This window comes from Notamacropus eugenii, chromosome 2, assembly GCF_028372415.1.
Source record: "Notamacropus eugenii isolate mMacEug1 chromosome 2, mMacEug1.pri_v2, whole genome shotgun sequence".
Lineage (NCBI taxonomy): Eukaryota > Metazoa > Chordata > Mammalia > Diprotodontia > Macropodidae > Notamacropus > Notamacropus eugenii.
In genome coordinates this window covers 289237246-289253431 of record NC_092873.1, presented here as the reverse complement: position 1 = coordinate 289253431, position 16186 = coordinate 289237246, and the positions used below count along the sequence as shown (strand labels likewise).

Genomic DNA, 16186 nt, shown 5'->3' with positions numbered 1-16186 from the left:
TCAGGAACTGTTCCTGGAAAGATAACAAGATCAACACCGTCTGCAATCTGACCCCACCTGATATTTCCAACATTATCTCTAGGCAGTTAGGTGGCACAATGATTACAGAGCTTTGGATCTGTAGGAGGTCCTGAGTTCATATCCAACTTCAGACACTTAGTATCCAGGTGATCCTAGGCAAGTCAATTAACTTCTGTCTCAGTTTCTTATTCTGTAAAATGGGCATAAGTATTAGTAACAACCTCCTAGGGTTGTGCTGAGGATCAAATGAAACATCTGTAAAGCACTTCACAAAGTTTATGCAAACCTATATTTCTAATGAAGAGGGGATAGAGGTGCCCAAACTGTTTACCGGTAGAGAGGTTCTAGGTTATATTAACAATGGTTATAGATCCTGTTTTCATAAATGAGGAATGTTCTCCATTGATCCAGCTTGAATAGTGAGAGACTAGAAGCCAGTTTACCTGCCTCTAAGCCGGAGGCTTTTGCCACTCAATCCATACCTCTTGTCTATAGGTCTTGTCTCGGCAAGACTGTTTGAGAGAAAAAGATAAGGCAATTACCATCCGTAACGTCAATCAAGTTAGCGTTGTGAAAGTAAATAAGGCCCTTCTCAGGATGGGCTGGGGGGAATAGACTGAAAGGGATCCCCTTAAATCTGGACCTTGGGGCAGCCACCATCCTTCGTGATGCAAACTCTGCTTGGTGGTGTTCCCCCTTCACTAACTCCATCACAGTGTTACTACTAACCTACTCCCCTTGCCCCCCACAGAGAGCTCAGGTATTTCCCTGAGGCAGCATTCAGGGATGCTTCATGCTTTCTTTTCCAAGATAAAGAGTGGAACAGCAGTAGCCTAAGTCCTCAGCCACTGTCTAGCACAATGATGTTCTCTGCATTTTCTCAGCCTGCTGAGTGGAGGGTGTTATCCTCCATTTTCTGAACAGTGTGGCCAAGTTAGTGGAGCTAATTTCTCTTCCTCTTTTTCCCAAGAGCAAAATCTGCAGAGGGACGCCCTATGGTTTGCAACAGCTTTTTCTCATGCTTAAGATGGGAGAGAGGCAGGTACTGAATTAGAGAAACAGCCAGCCTCAAAGCCGGGAACAGCTGAGTCCCTAATCAGACCTCTCCCAGTGTACCCCTAGGTAACTCACCTAATCTCTCTCTGTTCTAGGTTAGTGGGGACAAATGCAAAGGGAAATAGGAACCACTAGTTTGTCCACAAAGATGTCTGAGGATTGAATAGTGACTTAATTTTATAGCATAATATTATTTATATTTTCTTGTATGGCTTTTTTTTCACCTTGTTAAATATTTCCCAGTTACATCTTAATATGTCTTGGGACCAGTTTGGGAGGAGGGGGGTTGCAAGTCACAGGTCATATGTTTGACACCTGCTCTAGATAACTCTGAAAGAATCTAAGCTTCAGAGAAAATAGTGGCCTTCATCCAAAAGTTCCTTAGATCTTTATTTTATTCTGAACTTGAGAAATAAAACAAGCATTTGTATAACATAGCAGGAGGGGGAAGGGGGAAAGGTGATTGTACATGAAACTGCAAATCTATTGTGTACAACTTATATTAATGAACCTGAAGGGCCAGTTCTTATTCTATTCTGTAGTGCATTGGAGAGCAAACCCCACTGAAGAAGACAAGGGAAACACAGATAAGTTCTAACTAAATGATGAAAAGTTTTAATACCCATAAGTGCCCAAAGAAGGAAAGTAGAACTACTTGAGCTCTGGAAGGACAAAATCCATCTTACTTTTGTCTCTTCATCCCCATCATCTGGCCCAGATCAGGTACACAACACTCATTGAATTGAATTAAAGTGACAGGAGATGGGTGAGGTCAGTCTGGGAAGGCTTCCTGAAGGCAGGGGTGTTTAGCAGGACTTAGAAGGAGGGAAGGAGGGAAGGAAGTATACAATTGGGGAGGAGTGGTTCATAGCAGAGCCAAGTTATATATATATATATGCTCATGGGAAATTAAGGCAGCTAAATGAGGCATCAGAGGAAGGTAATAAAGTTGGTAGAAGACCTTTGAAGACCACAGCTAGCAAAGTACCTGAGACACAGTAAGCACTTAATAGATGTTTGTTCTTCTGACTTGACCTTGTGCCTCCAACGTCATAGAAAATGTGTTGTTTGATTTTGCCCAATGGTGTTTATTTGTTTGCCTTTCCAAGGGAGGGTTCTAATATATTCTTGGATGGCCAAGAATATATTAGGAAGTAACATTAATATTAAAGAAAAAAGTATCAATATAAAAGCTCATATCTACCCTACAGCATAGACCTTGGCAGGCCAAGGTACACTTAGCCTAGAGAGCTAAGGCCTACCTATGGAGTGCCTTCCCAGTATTTCTCAATGTAAATTAAAAATAAACATCTCATTTCCTCTTCATTCCTAGAGTCGATCTAGACTACTGACCACCAGGACCCTGCTGTGTCTGTAAATGAGAACCCAAGAGGATCAGATAGAGTTGGGGGGTGGGGTTCCATTCTCAGAGATACCCTACCAAGACCACTAGTGGATCTTTTTTTTTTAACTATGGCACAGATGATGATTTCACTCACCTTTCTGCCACTGAATTGGAGCATACAAGGTTCCTGGAGATCTGGCTTGCAGAAAGATCAATTCACCAGTATGGGAATACTTTCACTGCAGTTCCAATCTGGATAGACAGACTCGCCCCACCCCACCCCTACTCTACCACTCAGCTGGGTCATTTTGAATCCCAGAGACATACTACAAATGATGAGAGGGGGTGCATTTAGAGCATTTGTCCTCAAAGGAGGACCTGACTCTGACTTGCAAGTACCACTAGTAGACAGGTAGCATTTTAAAGTGAGCAAAATATTTAATCTACATTATCTCATTTTCCCCTTGAAGCTAATGGGTAGAGGAGGAAGGAGGTAGGAGGGAAACCATCTATCCAGAATGGGGCTACAATGAGAGGGTTCATCTGTATGACACTGGGAACAAATGGGAGAAGGAATTGTGTGAAGGCACTGAGAGACTTGATGGACAGGCACAAAGATGGACCCTCACCTAAGTAAGCTTTGGAACAGGAAAGAAAGAAAAAAAGAGAAGGAAACAGAGGCTATAAGTGGTTTCTCTGCATTCCATGCAGAAGTAACAGGTAGAATTCTCTCCTTAGTCTTTCCCCACTGAATTCCTAAAACCAGGAGCGCTTGGATTGACAGGTTTAGCCATCCCTACCTCCTACTGAAGACACAACATGGCATTGTGGTTAGAGAACCAGACTTGGAGACCCAGACTAAGAGAAGACTGCCTCTTAGTTTTGCTAGTGAAGTGGTCAAAAACAAATCATTTCACTTCTTTGAGACTCAGTTTCCTTATGTGTAAAAAAAGAGGTTATAATACTGGTACTACCAACTCTCAAAGAGTGACTTTAAGGGGCAAATGAGATCTTGCAGATTGAGTATTTTTCTCACTGTAAAGTACTATCTCACGATCTACTGTTGGTAATTGCAGGTCAGGGTCAGATTCCTCCTTGGAGAACAGATACCTCAACCTACCCCCATCCCCACCATTACCAGTGTGCCGACAGGACCCAACAGGGCCCAGTTAGGTGGTAGGATGGAGGAGGAAGTCTGTCCATCCAGAGTGAGGCTGCAGTGAGATACTGCAGCACCTGCTGCATTCAGTCTCCTGGCATTGCTCTAGTGGGCAAAAGAAAGGGAAGCCGCAGGCTGGGGAGTGGGAAGGAGGGAGATGAGAAGGGAGAGAATAGGGTCTGCAGATACTGTCTGGCATGGTTACAATAATAGCAGCATTTCTTCCTGTGAGGCTGGATTCCTCATATCTGTTGGGGATTTTTGCTATTGATTTCCTCCTCCTTGTCGATTTCTTTGTGTTGGCAAGAACCAAGGGGATATGGATCTCCCTTGAAGTTAAATCTTCTTGTCTCTTATCAAACCCCTGTCCCAAGACCTCTCCAGAAACAGTTCCATATAAGATTAGGGTCGGAGCCCTGAGCTTAGTCAAGAATTAGTATTATTAATTATTCATTTCCCACTGCTGGGAATTCAGGGATGGTATGGTTGGGATTTGGGGTGGGTGGGAGAGGGATATAGACCCAGTGAGTTAATCTCATAAATATTCGTTCTCTGGTTGTCCTAGTGGGGTTTAAGGTTATGCTCTGGGGTCAGTGCTCCCCTTAGTTCTGGCTGAGCTGGGACACACACATGCGCGCGCGCGCGCGCACACACACACACACACACACACACACACACACACACACACACACACACACTTTTATTTCAGTTCCCCTTCCCCAGGGCCAGGTAACAATGGTTGGTGCTGGGGTGCATGAGACTCGCTCGGTATGCGTTGCATGTGGGACTGCGGAGCCGGCAAGAAGTCTTGGGTTTTTCACCCTGGGCCCCCCCCCCTCCCCCAAGCCGCCAGCTTTGCCATAATCTGGGAAAATGGAGGCTCAGGCTGCTGATCCAGAAGGGTAAATTGGACCAAGGGATCTTTCGCTTTTGCATGCCTCCTGTCTTCCAGTCCCGGGCCACTGAAGTCCTATCCAGCCTTCTGCAAGAGGAAAAGGACCCGGGGGTCCTCTGGCCGTACAAGCCCTCTGCAGAATAGAAACAATACTGACCCCGAGCCCAGTCCTGATGGGCAGCACCTGGGCCAGGATGACTGGGGGAGGGGTAAGGGGATAGGGGGGTTGGCCTTCCTCTCTCTAAGTAGAAATGTAAGAATCAGGACCTGGGTAGCAAGCATCGGAAGTCTGGGGAACCGGGCCGAGCGCGAGATGCACCAAGATTGGGAGGCTTGTCTCAGTCAGAGCTGGTGGCTAAATTCGAGTAGTCCTTCAGGTGCGAAGAGCTCAAGGAATGCCAGGGCAGATCACCTGGGCAAAGGTGCACCCTCCCGCCCCCTTGCAATGGCTTCGGGGTCCTGAGTTCTGGAGGCTTAGAGGGGCGGATGCCCTTTCCCCAGGCCTTTGGCGAGCTGCGGAGGTTTCTCTCCTTAGAGGAAGGAGGCTGAGATAGAGGGCTGCCTCCTCCTTACTGGTCCATCTAGCTCTCGGGCTCCTCTGTCCTACAGGGGTCTAAGAGGGAACCAGACCTTCCCTGCTTCCACGTCTGGAGCCTGGGGGAGGCTAAAGGGACAAAGGAATCGACTGTTTCCCTGTGTCCCTGGGAAGGGGCTTAATCGAGGCCGGGCAGGCGAGGGTTAACGGGAGGTGCTTTCTGCTGCAAGGCTTGGCAGGAGTGTACTACTGGGTTGCTGGAGAGCGGAGAAGGGAGAGGAGGGTTAAGCTGCAGTCTGGATTGGAGACAGCTGGGGGGCTCTGGGCCAGAACCCCCAGGAGTGATGAATGCAGGACGGGGGATCCCTCGATGCTCTGGAGCCTGCGAGATCGGGTGGCAAAAGGGCCAGAACGGAAGCCTCTTCCCTTTCCCTCTCCCCCCCTCTCAGTTCTGCCATCCCGCCTTGAAGCAGAGCTAGGCAGAGCTTTCCAGCGTCCCGCAGAGGAAATGCGAGGGGTTTTCTCCAGGGGGGGAATCAATGGTCGGCCGGAGGTACTTCTTAGCTCAAATGCCACCCCTGTCTGAGGAAGGCCGGCGGCCCTGGGATCCTTGGGGGAGAGTAAGTCTGCGGGCTGGGCAGCTGTCAAGGCTGAGGAGTGGGGGAGGGGGCTTCGAAGAGGGAGGGGTGGTGTTTCCTCTGCAAAGTTGAGCTCTTGGGCGATATTTTTCTGTTCTCCCCGGGACTGGCTCAGGTCAGGGCTTAGATCGACCATCCCCATTCCCATCCCTAGCCAAGGAAGCTTTAGCCTGGGCCCATCCCTGGTTTGCCCGAGGGTCCCAGAGGGCCCTGTATCCCCTTCCTCCATCCCTTTCTCCACCCAAGAGGAAGGCATTTGGATCAGATGGGGCGGGGGTGAGGGGTGGGGGTGGAAGGAGGTTCTCCAGAGAGCTTGGCCTGGCCACGCTGCCTGGCTTCTCTCCTTTGCAAGAAGGAATCACCGGGTTGCCAGGTGGAGGGGAGCCAACTAGAGAGGATGGACCGCTGACCCGCAGTGGTACCAGGGCACGATGCAAGTGGAGCCCCCAGCCAGAGGGAGGGGTGGGCCATCGGGTCCCTTAGAGAGCGAGGGCAGCATCCTGAGGCCCGATGTATTGCCCGGGGCAAGTCGGAAACCAACTCACATGCCCCCAGAAGCCGGGTCTTGGCCGCTGCCTCAGAGCCCCAGTTCCACCTTGCTGCTGTTTTTTCCAGGCAACGTCACACCTCCTGAGGACGACGGGGAGGACACTGGGTTTCGCTGAGGTTTGCATCTTACCGCCGTCAAAGCCGAGGCTCCAGACACGAGCCGGGCTGCCCCGGAGCCAAGGACCACACTGGCCAGGTTTCCTCTACAGTCAAACGCCAGGGCTCACCTTCGGGAGCCCGAGCCTGCCTTCCTGCCCAGAATGACTCACCATTCTTCCTGACTCGGGTGCTAGGACAATATGGGGAGCCCAGCTGTCTGTTTGTGTATCTAGGATTCCCCCAGAGTCTCAGCGGCTTGGTTACTAAGAGACCTCCCTGATTCCAGCTCCTCCAGGTAACCCAGTTTGTTGTTTTGTCATTTGCCGTTTGCCTAAAGCCTGTGGTGCAGACTCATGCTAAGCACCCTCCCATCCTCTTCCAGAAAGTGGGGGAGACTTCTGGGGCACAGGTGAAGTGGGGCAAGTGAATAGTTCAGTGTCAAGAGTTGGGAAGATGGTGGGAGGGGGCTGTGCTGTAAGGAATAGGAGTGATGCAGAAAGAGACTTTATTTCCCTCCCCCTTTCCACTATCCAGGGAGCCGCCAGTTTTAGGTGTAGTAATGTGGATTTCAAGAGACTGTTCAGAGCCTCCTCTATGCCCTTCAGTATCGGGGAGTTGGAATAAAGTTGTTAAGGTCCTGAAGGTTTAGGGCGGGGGAGGGCGGGGGGGGGGGGGGAGAAAATAATTTATCTTGAAACTTTTCACTGGTCAAGAAACAGGAGACAAGCAGCGATGGCTTTGGAGAATGCTGGCCACTGCTTGTATTGTAATGCTGGCCACTGCTTGTATTGTAATGCTTTTACCTGACTGTCTTTCAGCCAAGCCAAGAAGACGCTCTTTGGCGTGCACAGCTCCCCCAATGCTCTCATGTTCAAACCCAAGCTGATACACCTGCTCTTCTGGGGGACATCAACCTTGTCCTGAAAGCTCTCCCCTGGGACAGCTGGAAGGTATAGAGCCAGGAGCCTTTCCCAGCCCCCATTATGACAGTGGCCACTGGAGACCCAGCAGATGAAGCTGCCGCCCTCCCTGGGCACCCCCAGGACACCTACGACCCTGAGGCAGACCATGAGTGCTGTGAGAGGGTAGTAATTAACATCTCGGGATTGCGATTTGAGACTCAGCTCAAGACTTTGGCCCAGTTTCCAGAGACCCTCTTAGGGGATCCTAAGAAGCGAATGAGGTACTTTGATCCACTCCGAAATGAATACTTTTTTGACAGAAACCGCCCTAGCTTTGATGCCATCTTATATTACTACCAATCTGGGGGCCGGTTAAGGCGCCCTGTGAATGTCCCCTTGGATATCTTCTCAGAAGAAATCCGCTTTTATGAACTGGGTGAGGAGGCAATGGAGATGTTCCGAGAGGATGAAGGCTACATCAAGGAGGAAGAGCGTCCTTTACCGGAAAATGAGTTTCAGAGACAGGTGTGGCTTCTATTTGAATACCCAGAGAGTTCTGGGCCAGCCAGGATTATAGCTATTGTGTCTGTCATGGTGATTTTGATCTCCATTGTGAGTTTCTGTCTTGAAACTTTGCCCATTTTTCGGGATGAGAACGAAGATATGCCTGGTGGTGGGATTCCTTTCCATACCTACTCTAACAGCACCATTGGGTACCAACAGTCTACTTCCTTCACTGACCCTTTCTTCATTGTGGAGACACTATGCATCATCTGGTTCTCCTTTGAGTTCCTTGTCAGGTTCTTCGCCTGTCCCAGTAAAGCCGGTTTCTTCACCAACATCATGAACATCATTGACATTGTGGCCATCATCCCGTACTTCATCACCCTTGGGACCGAGCTGGCAGAGAAGACAGATGACGCCCAGCAAGGCCAGCAGGCAATGTCATTGGCTATCCTTCGTGTGATCCGGTTGGTAAGAGTCTTTAGGATTTTCAAGCTATCCAGACACTCCAAAGGGCTCCAGATCCTAGGGCAGACCCTCAAGGCCAGTATGAGGGAATTGGGCCTCCTGATATTCTTCCTCTTCATCGGGGTCATTCTCTTCTCTAGTGCTGTCTATTTCGCAGAGGCAGATGAGCGAGATTCCCAGTTCCCTAGTATCCCCGATGCCTTCTGGTGGGCAGTCGTCTCCATGACAACAGTAGGCTACGGAGATATGGTCCCCACCACCATTGGGGGAAAGATTGTGGGTTCCCTTTGTGCAATTGCAGGTGTCTTAACTATTGCCTTACCAGTCCCTGTCATAGTGTCCAATTTCAACTACTTCTACCACCGGGAGACAGAGGGAGAGGAACAGGCCCAATACTTACAAGTGACCAGCTGTCCAAAGATCCCTTCTTCCCCTGACCTAAAGAAAAGTAGGAGTGCCTCCACCATTAGTAAGTCTGATTACATGGAGATCCAGGAAGGGGTAAACAACAGCAACGAGGACTTTAGAGAGGAAAACTTGAAAACAGCCAACTGTACCCTGGCTAACACAAACTATGTGAATATTACCAAAATGTTAACTGATGTCTGACTGAAACCTATTAGCGTATTTACAGCTCAAGTGGAACTAATGCAGATATTGCATAATAGCCTGCATTATAGCTGTGTCTTAACCGCGTGTACTTGGTTATGCATGGAAAGCAAGAATTGTGAAGTGATTTTTTTTTTTATTTCTAATTTTTTTTTCAGTTTTAGAACACAGACTATCCTGTATGTGGCTTTCATGCAGACTTTCATCACAGATTTAGGGGTTTCCAAAGACCGAAGGTGTAGAAAGACAGGTGCAACTCATGAAGTCAGCATTTAGAAAGGGACATTCGAACCATCTCCTGTAAGCAGCATGACCTACTAGTATCAGTGTGTCAACTCTCCCAATTAACTGCTCTTGGCACACGCAAGGGACTCCCCTCCCCATCAGACTTCCCAGTCAGTTCTTCCTTCTTCCTCTTTCCTTTCCTCCTCTCCTTCCCTCTTCCCTCCCTCCTCACAGCCAGAACGGATCCTGGCTTCACTTGTTAAGCTTTGGTAACTATTCCAAATGTCATCCCTATGTTTTGCATTGAAAAGAACACACAGCAGTGCGTGCAGAACCACTTTCTGTGTCACCGGCTTGGTGAATTGCAGTTGCCAAGTGGAGGGCTGCTGAGGCTGGTTTCATAACGGAAAATACTGCATTCGACTCTTTCTCTGCAGTGTCAGCTCGAGGCCCAGGGGAGGGACAGCTTGTGTGACCCAAGATGGGTTGTTAAGACTCAAATTTCATACTCAAGTCTTAGGGAAGAAACCAACGAATTAAGGAACCTCTCCGCCTAGAGGGTCACTGTTTTTTTTTACCATCTTCTGGGTCGCCAAAGAGAACCACTGATCCCTCCATGACACTTGAGTTTCCCGGAGTCTAATGTGGTAGCCTCTCGGCATACTGATATCGCAGTGAAACCCAACAGTGCTTCAGCATGGGAATTTGTTGCATGAATCTCAATATCTAATACACATGAGATTAATCTGTTGTTTTTTCAGAGTAGCCATCACACACAGTATTCATGCTTATTATAGTATTGATAGACTCGGGATGGCACTGAGTTTGGGGGCTTTTTAAAGCATGGGAAACCAAAAGTCCTTAATGGGGAGGGGAAAAAACATAGCATGAGATTCCCTGGGAAAAGGGAAGCCAGACCTTATGTGTGCACTCCACAGTTCTTCCAGGTAGGGGCAAAGACCTCTACTGAGACGAGAAGGTGAAATAGCAAGGGAAAGCCTGAGCAGATCATGTGGACTGCATCTTAGGAATTAATTTTGTTGCAAGCAGGATTTTTATAGTTGGCCAGAGCATTTAGTCGTGAGAGCAGGTGGATCTGTGGATCCAATGTACATATATCCAGTATCACCTTCATGTGTTCCTCAACCTACCTACCTAGCTAGAGATAAAAGAAAAAAATAGTTGCATTCAAACATGGTATAAGCTTATGCAATATTTTTGACACAGGGCAAATTATGCATGTGTTCTGACTATGTGCACTAGAATGTGTATATGTGTTGCTACATATACACAGGCAAACACACAATACACACAAATATAAGTATAAATAGTAGTCTATACATATTTATATATGTAAATGTATATTCTGGAGTTCAGGTTCAGAGGGCAAAACCATTGCTCTGTGAGCTGGGGAAATGACTCATACATGTTTAAGAGGCCTGGCGAGTTGGATTGATCCTCATTTTGGATTGGTTCCCCCACTGGGCCATGGTTTGCTGCCATCACCTGAGACACTCCAGCCTGTGTGGTTTCTTAGACCATTACAAAATGTCTTTTTGCCCTCCATGTGCTGCAGCTCCAGTCCCCGTGGCTGAAGCTTGTCTTACAGAGTGCACAAGGGCCCATGGCCCTCATAGTTCCCTCAAGCTGCTCCTTGGTCTGGCCCCAGGGGCAACCTTTTCATCACCAGTCCTGAAACCCAGCAGGACAGAATTAACTCCATCACCATCTCCCCACCCCTACTCCTCCTTGCCTTTGGGTTTCCTTTTCACCTGGCTCTATCTACCCAGACACTTCCATGACTCTCACCTCCCCAAGTCTCCTGATTCAATACCCCAAGCCAACAAGAAACAGGACCTTTCTGAGACCCAGAAATTTTGGTCTTTGACTGAACTCTCTCCTATCTCTGCCCCCACTACCTAGAAAAGTTCAAAGGTAAATGTGGATAACAAATCTACGAATGATCTATAAACAGGTCACCAGACTCAACCTCCACCCTGCCATAACTCCTTGCTCCCATTAGACTTGCTCAAGAGGAAGTGTGGCAGAGTAGAGAGGGCAATGGTGTTGGTGTCAGAAAGCCCTCGGCTTCAGTCTCACCTCAGAGATTTACTAGCTACATGATCCTGGGCAAGTCATTTAACTCCCCTGAATCTGTTTCCTCATTTGTAAAATGAGAGATTTAGACTTAATAGATTCCCTAAAATCTGTTCAGGGTGTAAATGTATTATCCTAAGTGGGTGGCATGAGTTTCTTCTTTTATCCTTCTCTCCCTTTGCTCTCTCTCTCTCTCTCTCTCTCTCTCTCTCTCTCTCTCTCTCTCTCTCTGCCCTTTGCCCTCAGCCTTTCCCCAGAGGAAGCTAATAAGCAATGAGAATACCTAAAGCTTTGCAAGAAGTGGAAGGGATCAGAGTCCCATGCCATCCTCTAAGGCTGAATTTATCTTAAAGATTCCCACAAAAACAAGAATGGAACTCTGTGAGCTCCAATTGGCCCCTTAGGTATCTGTGTCATAGGCTCATCTCCTTGTCTGCCAATATGTTCAATGACTGTAGTTGACATGGGGAAGCACTGAGGCAAGAGTCTAATGAATTTTTAACCATTTCTATGCATGGATTCCTGGGCACAGTAAAAGTCCATGGTGTGCCCTCATGGACTCACATGTCTTCAGGGATTTGCCCAATTCCGTGCAATCATTCTTATACATCCCCAGGTTATACAACCCCCTGAGGTTATTCTGAACCCCCAGGAATTAGGAAGGGTATATATCCATTCTGATTATAGTTGAAAGGGAAGCAACCAAGATCCATAGAGTCCAGGTCAGGACTGTAGGTATTTTATTACAATATCCTTCCAGAGAGGAGTTCAGAGTGCAGAATTCCCCTGTGAGATAGAAAGTGCTCTTAAAAAAGTAAAAATCAATGCTCTGATCAAGGGACTCAAGTACATGCAATATACACACGTGTGCAAAATACATACAATATAACTTGCAAATATGGGGGAAATCCATAGAAAATACATAGGACCAGACCTGTATAGTCCTACCCACAATTCAAATGCACAAACATGCACAAGTAATACACACATGATACACAACACACACAGACACAACCAGACACAATCAACACACACCAGGAGAATCAACATTTATCTAGTCCTAGAGCTATAAATGATAAGCACAAAAAGTAGACTCTAACATAAGGTTTATCCCCTTAGCCTCATCTGCCCCCCCAACCCTCCTACACACACGCACACACACACACACACACACACACACACACACGCACACACACCTCCCAGCTACTTAGGGCTGATTTTATACTCCCTGAATTCTTTGAGGGGCATCTGCTTTTACACCTCTTGATGACTCTCCCATTCTTCTCTTCTGATCTTTCTCTTCTTTCTACTCCATCCAATCCCAATTTGTCCTGTCTAGGGAGAAACCTCCATTCTCGGGTAATGATAATGATCATCTCTTCCACAAGGGCTTCTAATTGGAGTAGGGAATCTTATAAGATATCCCATCAAATCACTTTTTTTTCCTCCCAGAAACCTGAGACTTAGAGCAGTCAGTGATTGATGGGCAAGCTTACTGCCCTATTGTATCACTTCCTTCAGAGCATACTGCCTCCCCCAGGTCATGTCTATACCACAGTTCTAGTAATCCAATGGGGTTTGTTGTCATTGTTGTTCATTTGTCTGTTCTTTTATTTGGGGGGTGGGGGTGGGGGTGGAGTGTAGGCATCTAGGTGGCATAGTGGATAGAGCACTGAACTGGAAGTCACAAAGGACTACATTTTAACCCTTCCTCAGACACTTGGCAGTGTGATGCCTGGACCCATCCCTTAGAGTTTCTCAGACTTGGTTTCCTCAGTTCAGCTTTTCTCCATAAAAAGGAGATCCTAATAGCACCCACTTCACAGGATTGTTCCAAAGATCAGATGAGAAAATATATCAAGCACTTGCAAAACAGTATATAAATGTTAGCCAATTTTATTGTTGTCATTTCCCCTGCATCCTTGGAATCTAGACTCAGCCCTTTGTGGCTCCTGGTTACTGAGGAACAACAGGGTCATGGGAGACAGCAAAGGAGAAACACCAAGGATATCACTGTGATGTCCTTCCTGTTCATCTGGAAGTCATGGAGAGTCAGTCTAGATACATTAGGAGAAATTACATTTTATCTGGGGGAAAATAGTCAGCTTTCCTTCCTGAAACAACAATTCCCTGGATCTCAGTTACTGAAATCAACGATCTACCATTGGTTAGTCACACTGGGATTGCTAATGAACTTGGTAGTTGATCTACCATGGGTGGTTTATAAAAAGTGGGTTCCCCCACCTCTCAATGTATCCCTAGAAGCCAGCTGGTGAGACTTCAGGAAAGGTAAACTCCTTTTAATGCCAGCCTGAGGGAAACATAGTAAACTATATGAATTGTTTTAAAAAGTTGGGGGAGGGAGTGCTGAATTATATCATTTATGTTAAAGATAGACACAAAGGTTGTACCTATGATTTCCTCCATATAGGATACAAGTGAGGAACTTCCCTCTACCAATGTCAGTCAGCACCTTCATTTCAAATTACAGTCTTGAAAGAGTTGCCCAGCTCACTGAGATTTGACCAGGGTTAAGTGACTTAACCAGGGTCACAAAACCAGTGTGTATGAAAGGCAGGATTTGACCCCTGTGTTTCTTGGCTTCAAGGCCAGTTCTCTATTTACTATGCCACTCCAAAGCCTTAGTTAAATGATTTAAGGATCATCCACCATTATGGATTATCTCTATGTGTCACTAGTTCATCTGGACTCATGTGAATAATTGAATTGACTTTCAAGTTTGCTCCTAATGAAGGCCAATAGTTGAAGCAATGCCTCTGGTCAGAGAGTTCTGGGCAGGGCCCAGGGGATCCTATGGTTTTCCGCTCAGATAGGTCCCCTATGATAACCTTCCTTCCATTTGTCTGCCCACTTACACTTTATCATCTCTCCAGAGGCATCAAAATCAGCTCAGCCATCACTGGAACTTTTGTCACAAAGTTGGTCCTTAGACTCAAGTTGACAAGATGGGATGTGTTTGGAAGTCAAGATCTGACTTATTCTTTGGTTTCATGTATTGTCTCTGTAGCATGAATTTCAGAACCCAGAATGTGGAGGAAGCATGGTGGAATTTTCAAGAGGGTGATGAGGAAGATGAACTCTAAGAGAGAGGAGAAAGGTTGAACTGGGGAAATGAAAATGGAACTGGACAATTTCCAGGATAAACTATGCAGAAGCCAAAAGTTAATGGAAGATGAAAGTCTCTGAGTTTATTAGGGTTTATGTGGTGCTTTGCAATCTTTCTCCCTCCCTTCCTCTCCCTTTCCCTTTTTTTCTCTCTCCTCCTTTCTCTCTCTTTCTGTCTCCCTCTCCTTACCCTCTCTTCTCTTCCTCTCTTCTCACTTTCTCTCTTTCCCTCCCTCCCTCTTTAACTCCTCTCATTTTCTCTTTCTCTTTTTTTCCCTTCTCTCTCCATCTCTCTCTCCCTCAATCTTACCCTCCTTCCCTCCCTCCCTTCCCCACCCCTCTCTCTGTCTCTATCTCCTCTCTCTCTCTCTCTTTTTCTTCTCCCTAATCTGGACTTCTGTGAGATCTAGGTACTTTATGATACCAGGGTGGCATTTTAGAAAAAAATAGAGCCCAAACATTTAAGATCCAAGAATGGCCTGACCTTATCTCACTGCCCCCAAACCCACTGATCTTACCTGGGAAAAGCTTCTCCACAAGCTTTTTCATTGATTGAAAACTTGATTCCGTAGCCCTAGTCCCTGTGTGACTACCTAAAGTGAAGGAGCTATGAGGCTTTCAGACCACAATCATCTTCTTTGACTTTCATACACCTAGCAAGTGAGATCTCCAGCTAATGAACTCCCTACCCATTGGTCCCTTTAGTAAAACATCAGAACCAACCCTCTTGGAAATTAATGTGAACAATGCTTCTTTCTGTCCACACTTCCAAAGTCCCTAATGCTTTAAGGAGGTTTTCTTGTCAGTGCTATTCATGGCTACAGAGAACAGGACACAATGTGAAATACCTAATGATCAAATATTAAAATAGCACCCCAGCTCCATCATCCAGGAGGCATGTATTTTGGACTATCTATCCAGGAGGGGAAATGGGTTGAACTGAGCCACTCATTCATTCATTCATTCATTCAACAAACATTCATCCTTCTGTCTTTTCTCTCCAGTTCCCCCTTGTGACCAGCAGAAAGCCCTTGCAAGGTAGTCAGTTTGGTTTAAGGATGCAGTCTATGATTGCAGAATGGAGAGCTTCCCATTTTGCCCTCCCCTCCCACCAATTCATACCTATGATCTTAGTCTCCCTCATATTCTAACCACTTGAGCCAATTAACAAATAACCTTAAGTCAGAAATGTTCTTCAGGATTAAGTGGCAGCCTGGGGTAGTGGATGGAGCATTGGACTTGGAGCTAAGAGACCTGGGTTTTACTCCAGATTCTGCCACTAATTAATTAGCTGTGTAACCCTAGGCAAATTGTTTAATCTCTCAGGGCCTCAGTTTCCTCATCTGTAAAATGAGGAGAGAAGACTAGATCACCTCCAATGTCCCTCCCAGTTCTGACATTCTATGAGTTATGGTGGACAGTCTTTATCTTCAGGCCTGGCCCCATCCTACTCTCAGAGTTCAGTCATGACTATCATCCTTGGCTAAGGTGCTGGATCTCTGACACATCCTCTACTGGGCCAGCCCCTCCCTCATATGAAAGCAAGCTGGTCAATGCTGCCCTCCCCTAAGATTACCTAACCTCCTCCCCATTTCCATCCATCACATTCCCCCAAAGCCTAATTTCCGTCTTGCATATTTTATCTTTTGAAAAAAGGAGGAAAAGTGCAATAAAATAAATAGTGACTGTTTTCTTTAGCAATAGCTGTTTTAAAACCGTTCTCTCAGGACTGAATAGTGATACCTGGATTCTAGGGTAAAGACCAGAATCCCTGGGTGTTCCCTCACCATTCAGTAACTTCCTCTCTCCTTGGCACATGATTGGCCTGAGTTCTATTGCTTTGAAGTCCTTGACTCTACTTCCAGAATGTAAATGTATGCAGATGGGAAATGCCAATGCGAAGCATTCCAGGTAGGCAATGAGGAGGTAGGGGTAAGGGTGGGTGGGTGGGAGGGAGA

General features: G+C 46.7%; 1 protein-coding gene across 3 annotated transcripts; it reads left to right on the top strand.

The window, feature by feature from the left end:
- Positions 1–4709: 4709 nt before the first annotated feature.
- Positions 4710–15923, top strand: KCNA2 (potassium voltage-gated channel subfamily A member 2). Of its 3 annotated transcripts, XM_072644298.1 has the most exons (3): positions 4710–5631; positions 6265–6592; positions 7116–15923. In XM_072644298.1, the coding sequence occupies exon 3, from the start codon at positions 7281–7283 to the stop codon at positions 8778–8780; it is 1500 nt and encodes a 499-aa protein (XP_072500399.1). In that variant the 5' UTR covers positions 4710–5631; positions 6265–6592; positions 7116–7280; the 3' UTR covers positions 8781–15923. The 3 variants fall into 3 exon arrangements, with proteins under 3 accessions (XP_072500399.1, XP_072500400.1, XP_072500401.1); XM_072644299.1 differs by lacking the exon at positions 4710–5631 and having other exon boundaries at positions 5951–6592; XM_072644300.1 differs by lacking the exons at positions 4710–5631; positions 6265–6592 and adding an exon at positions 6629–6706.
- The last annotated feature ends 263 nt before the right edge of the window (positions 15924–16186 follow it).

What these genes read in the sequence shown, in the direction of transcription:
- KCNA2 (XM_072644298.1), top strand. Translation starts at nt 7,281, where the DNA reads ATGACAGTGGCCACTGGAGACCCAGCAGATGAAGCTGCCGCCCTCCCT.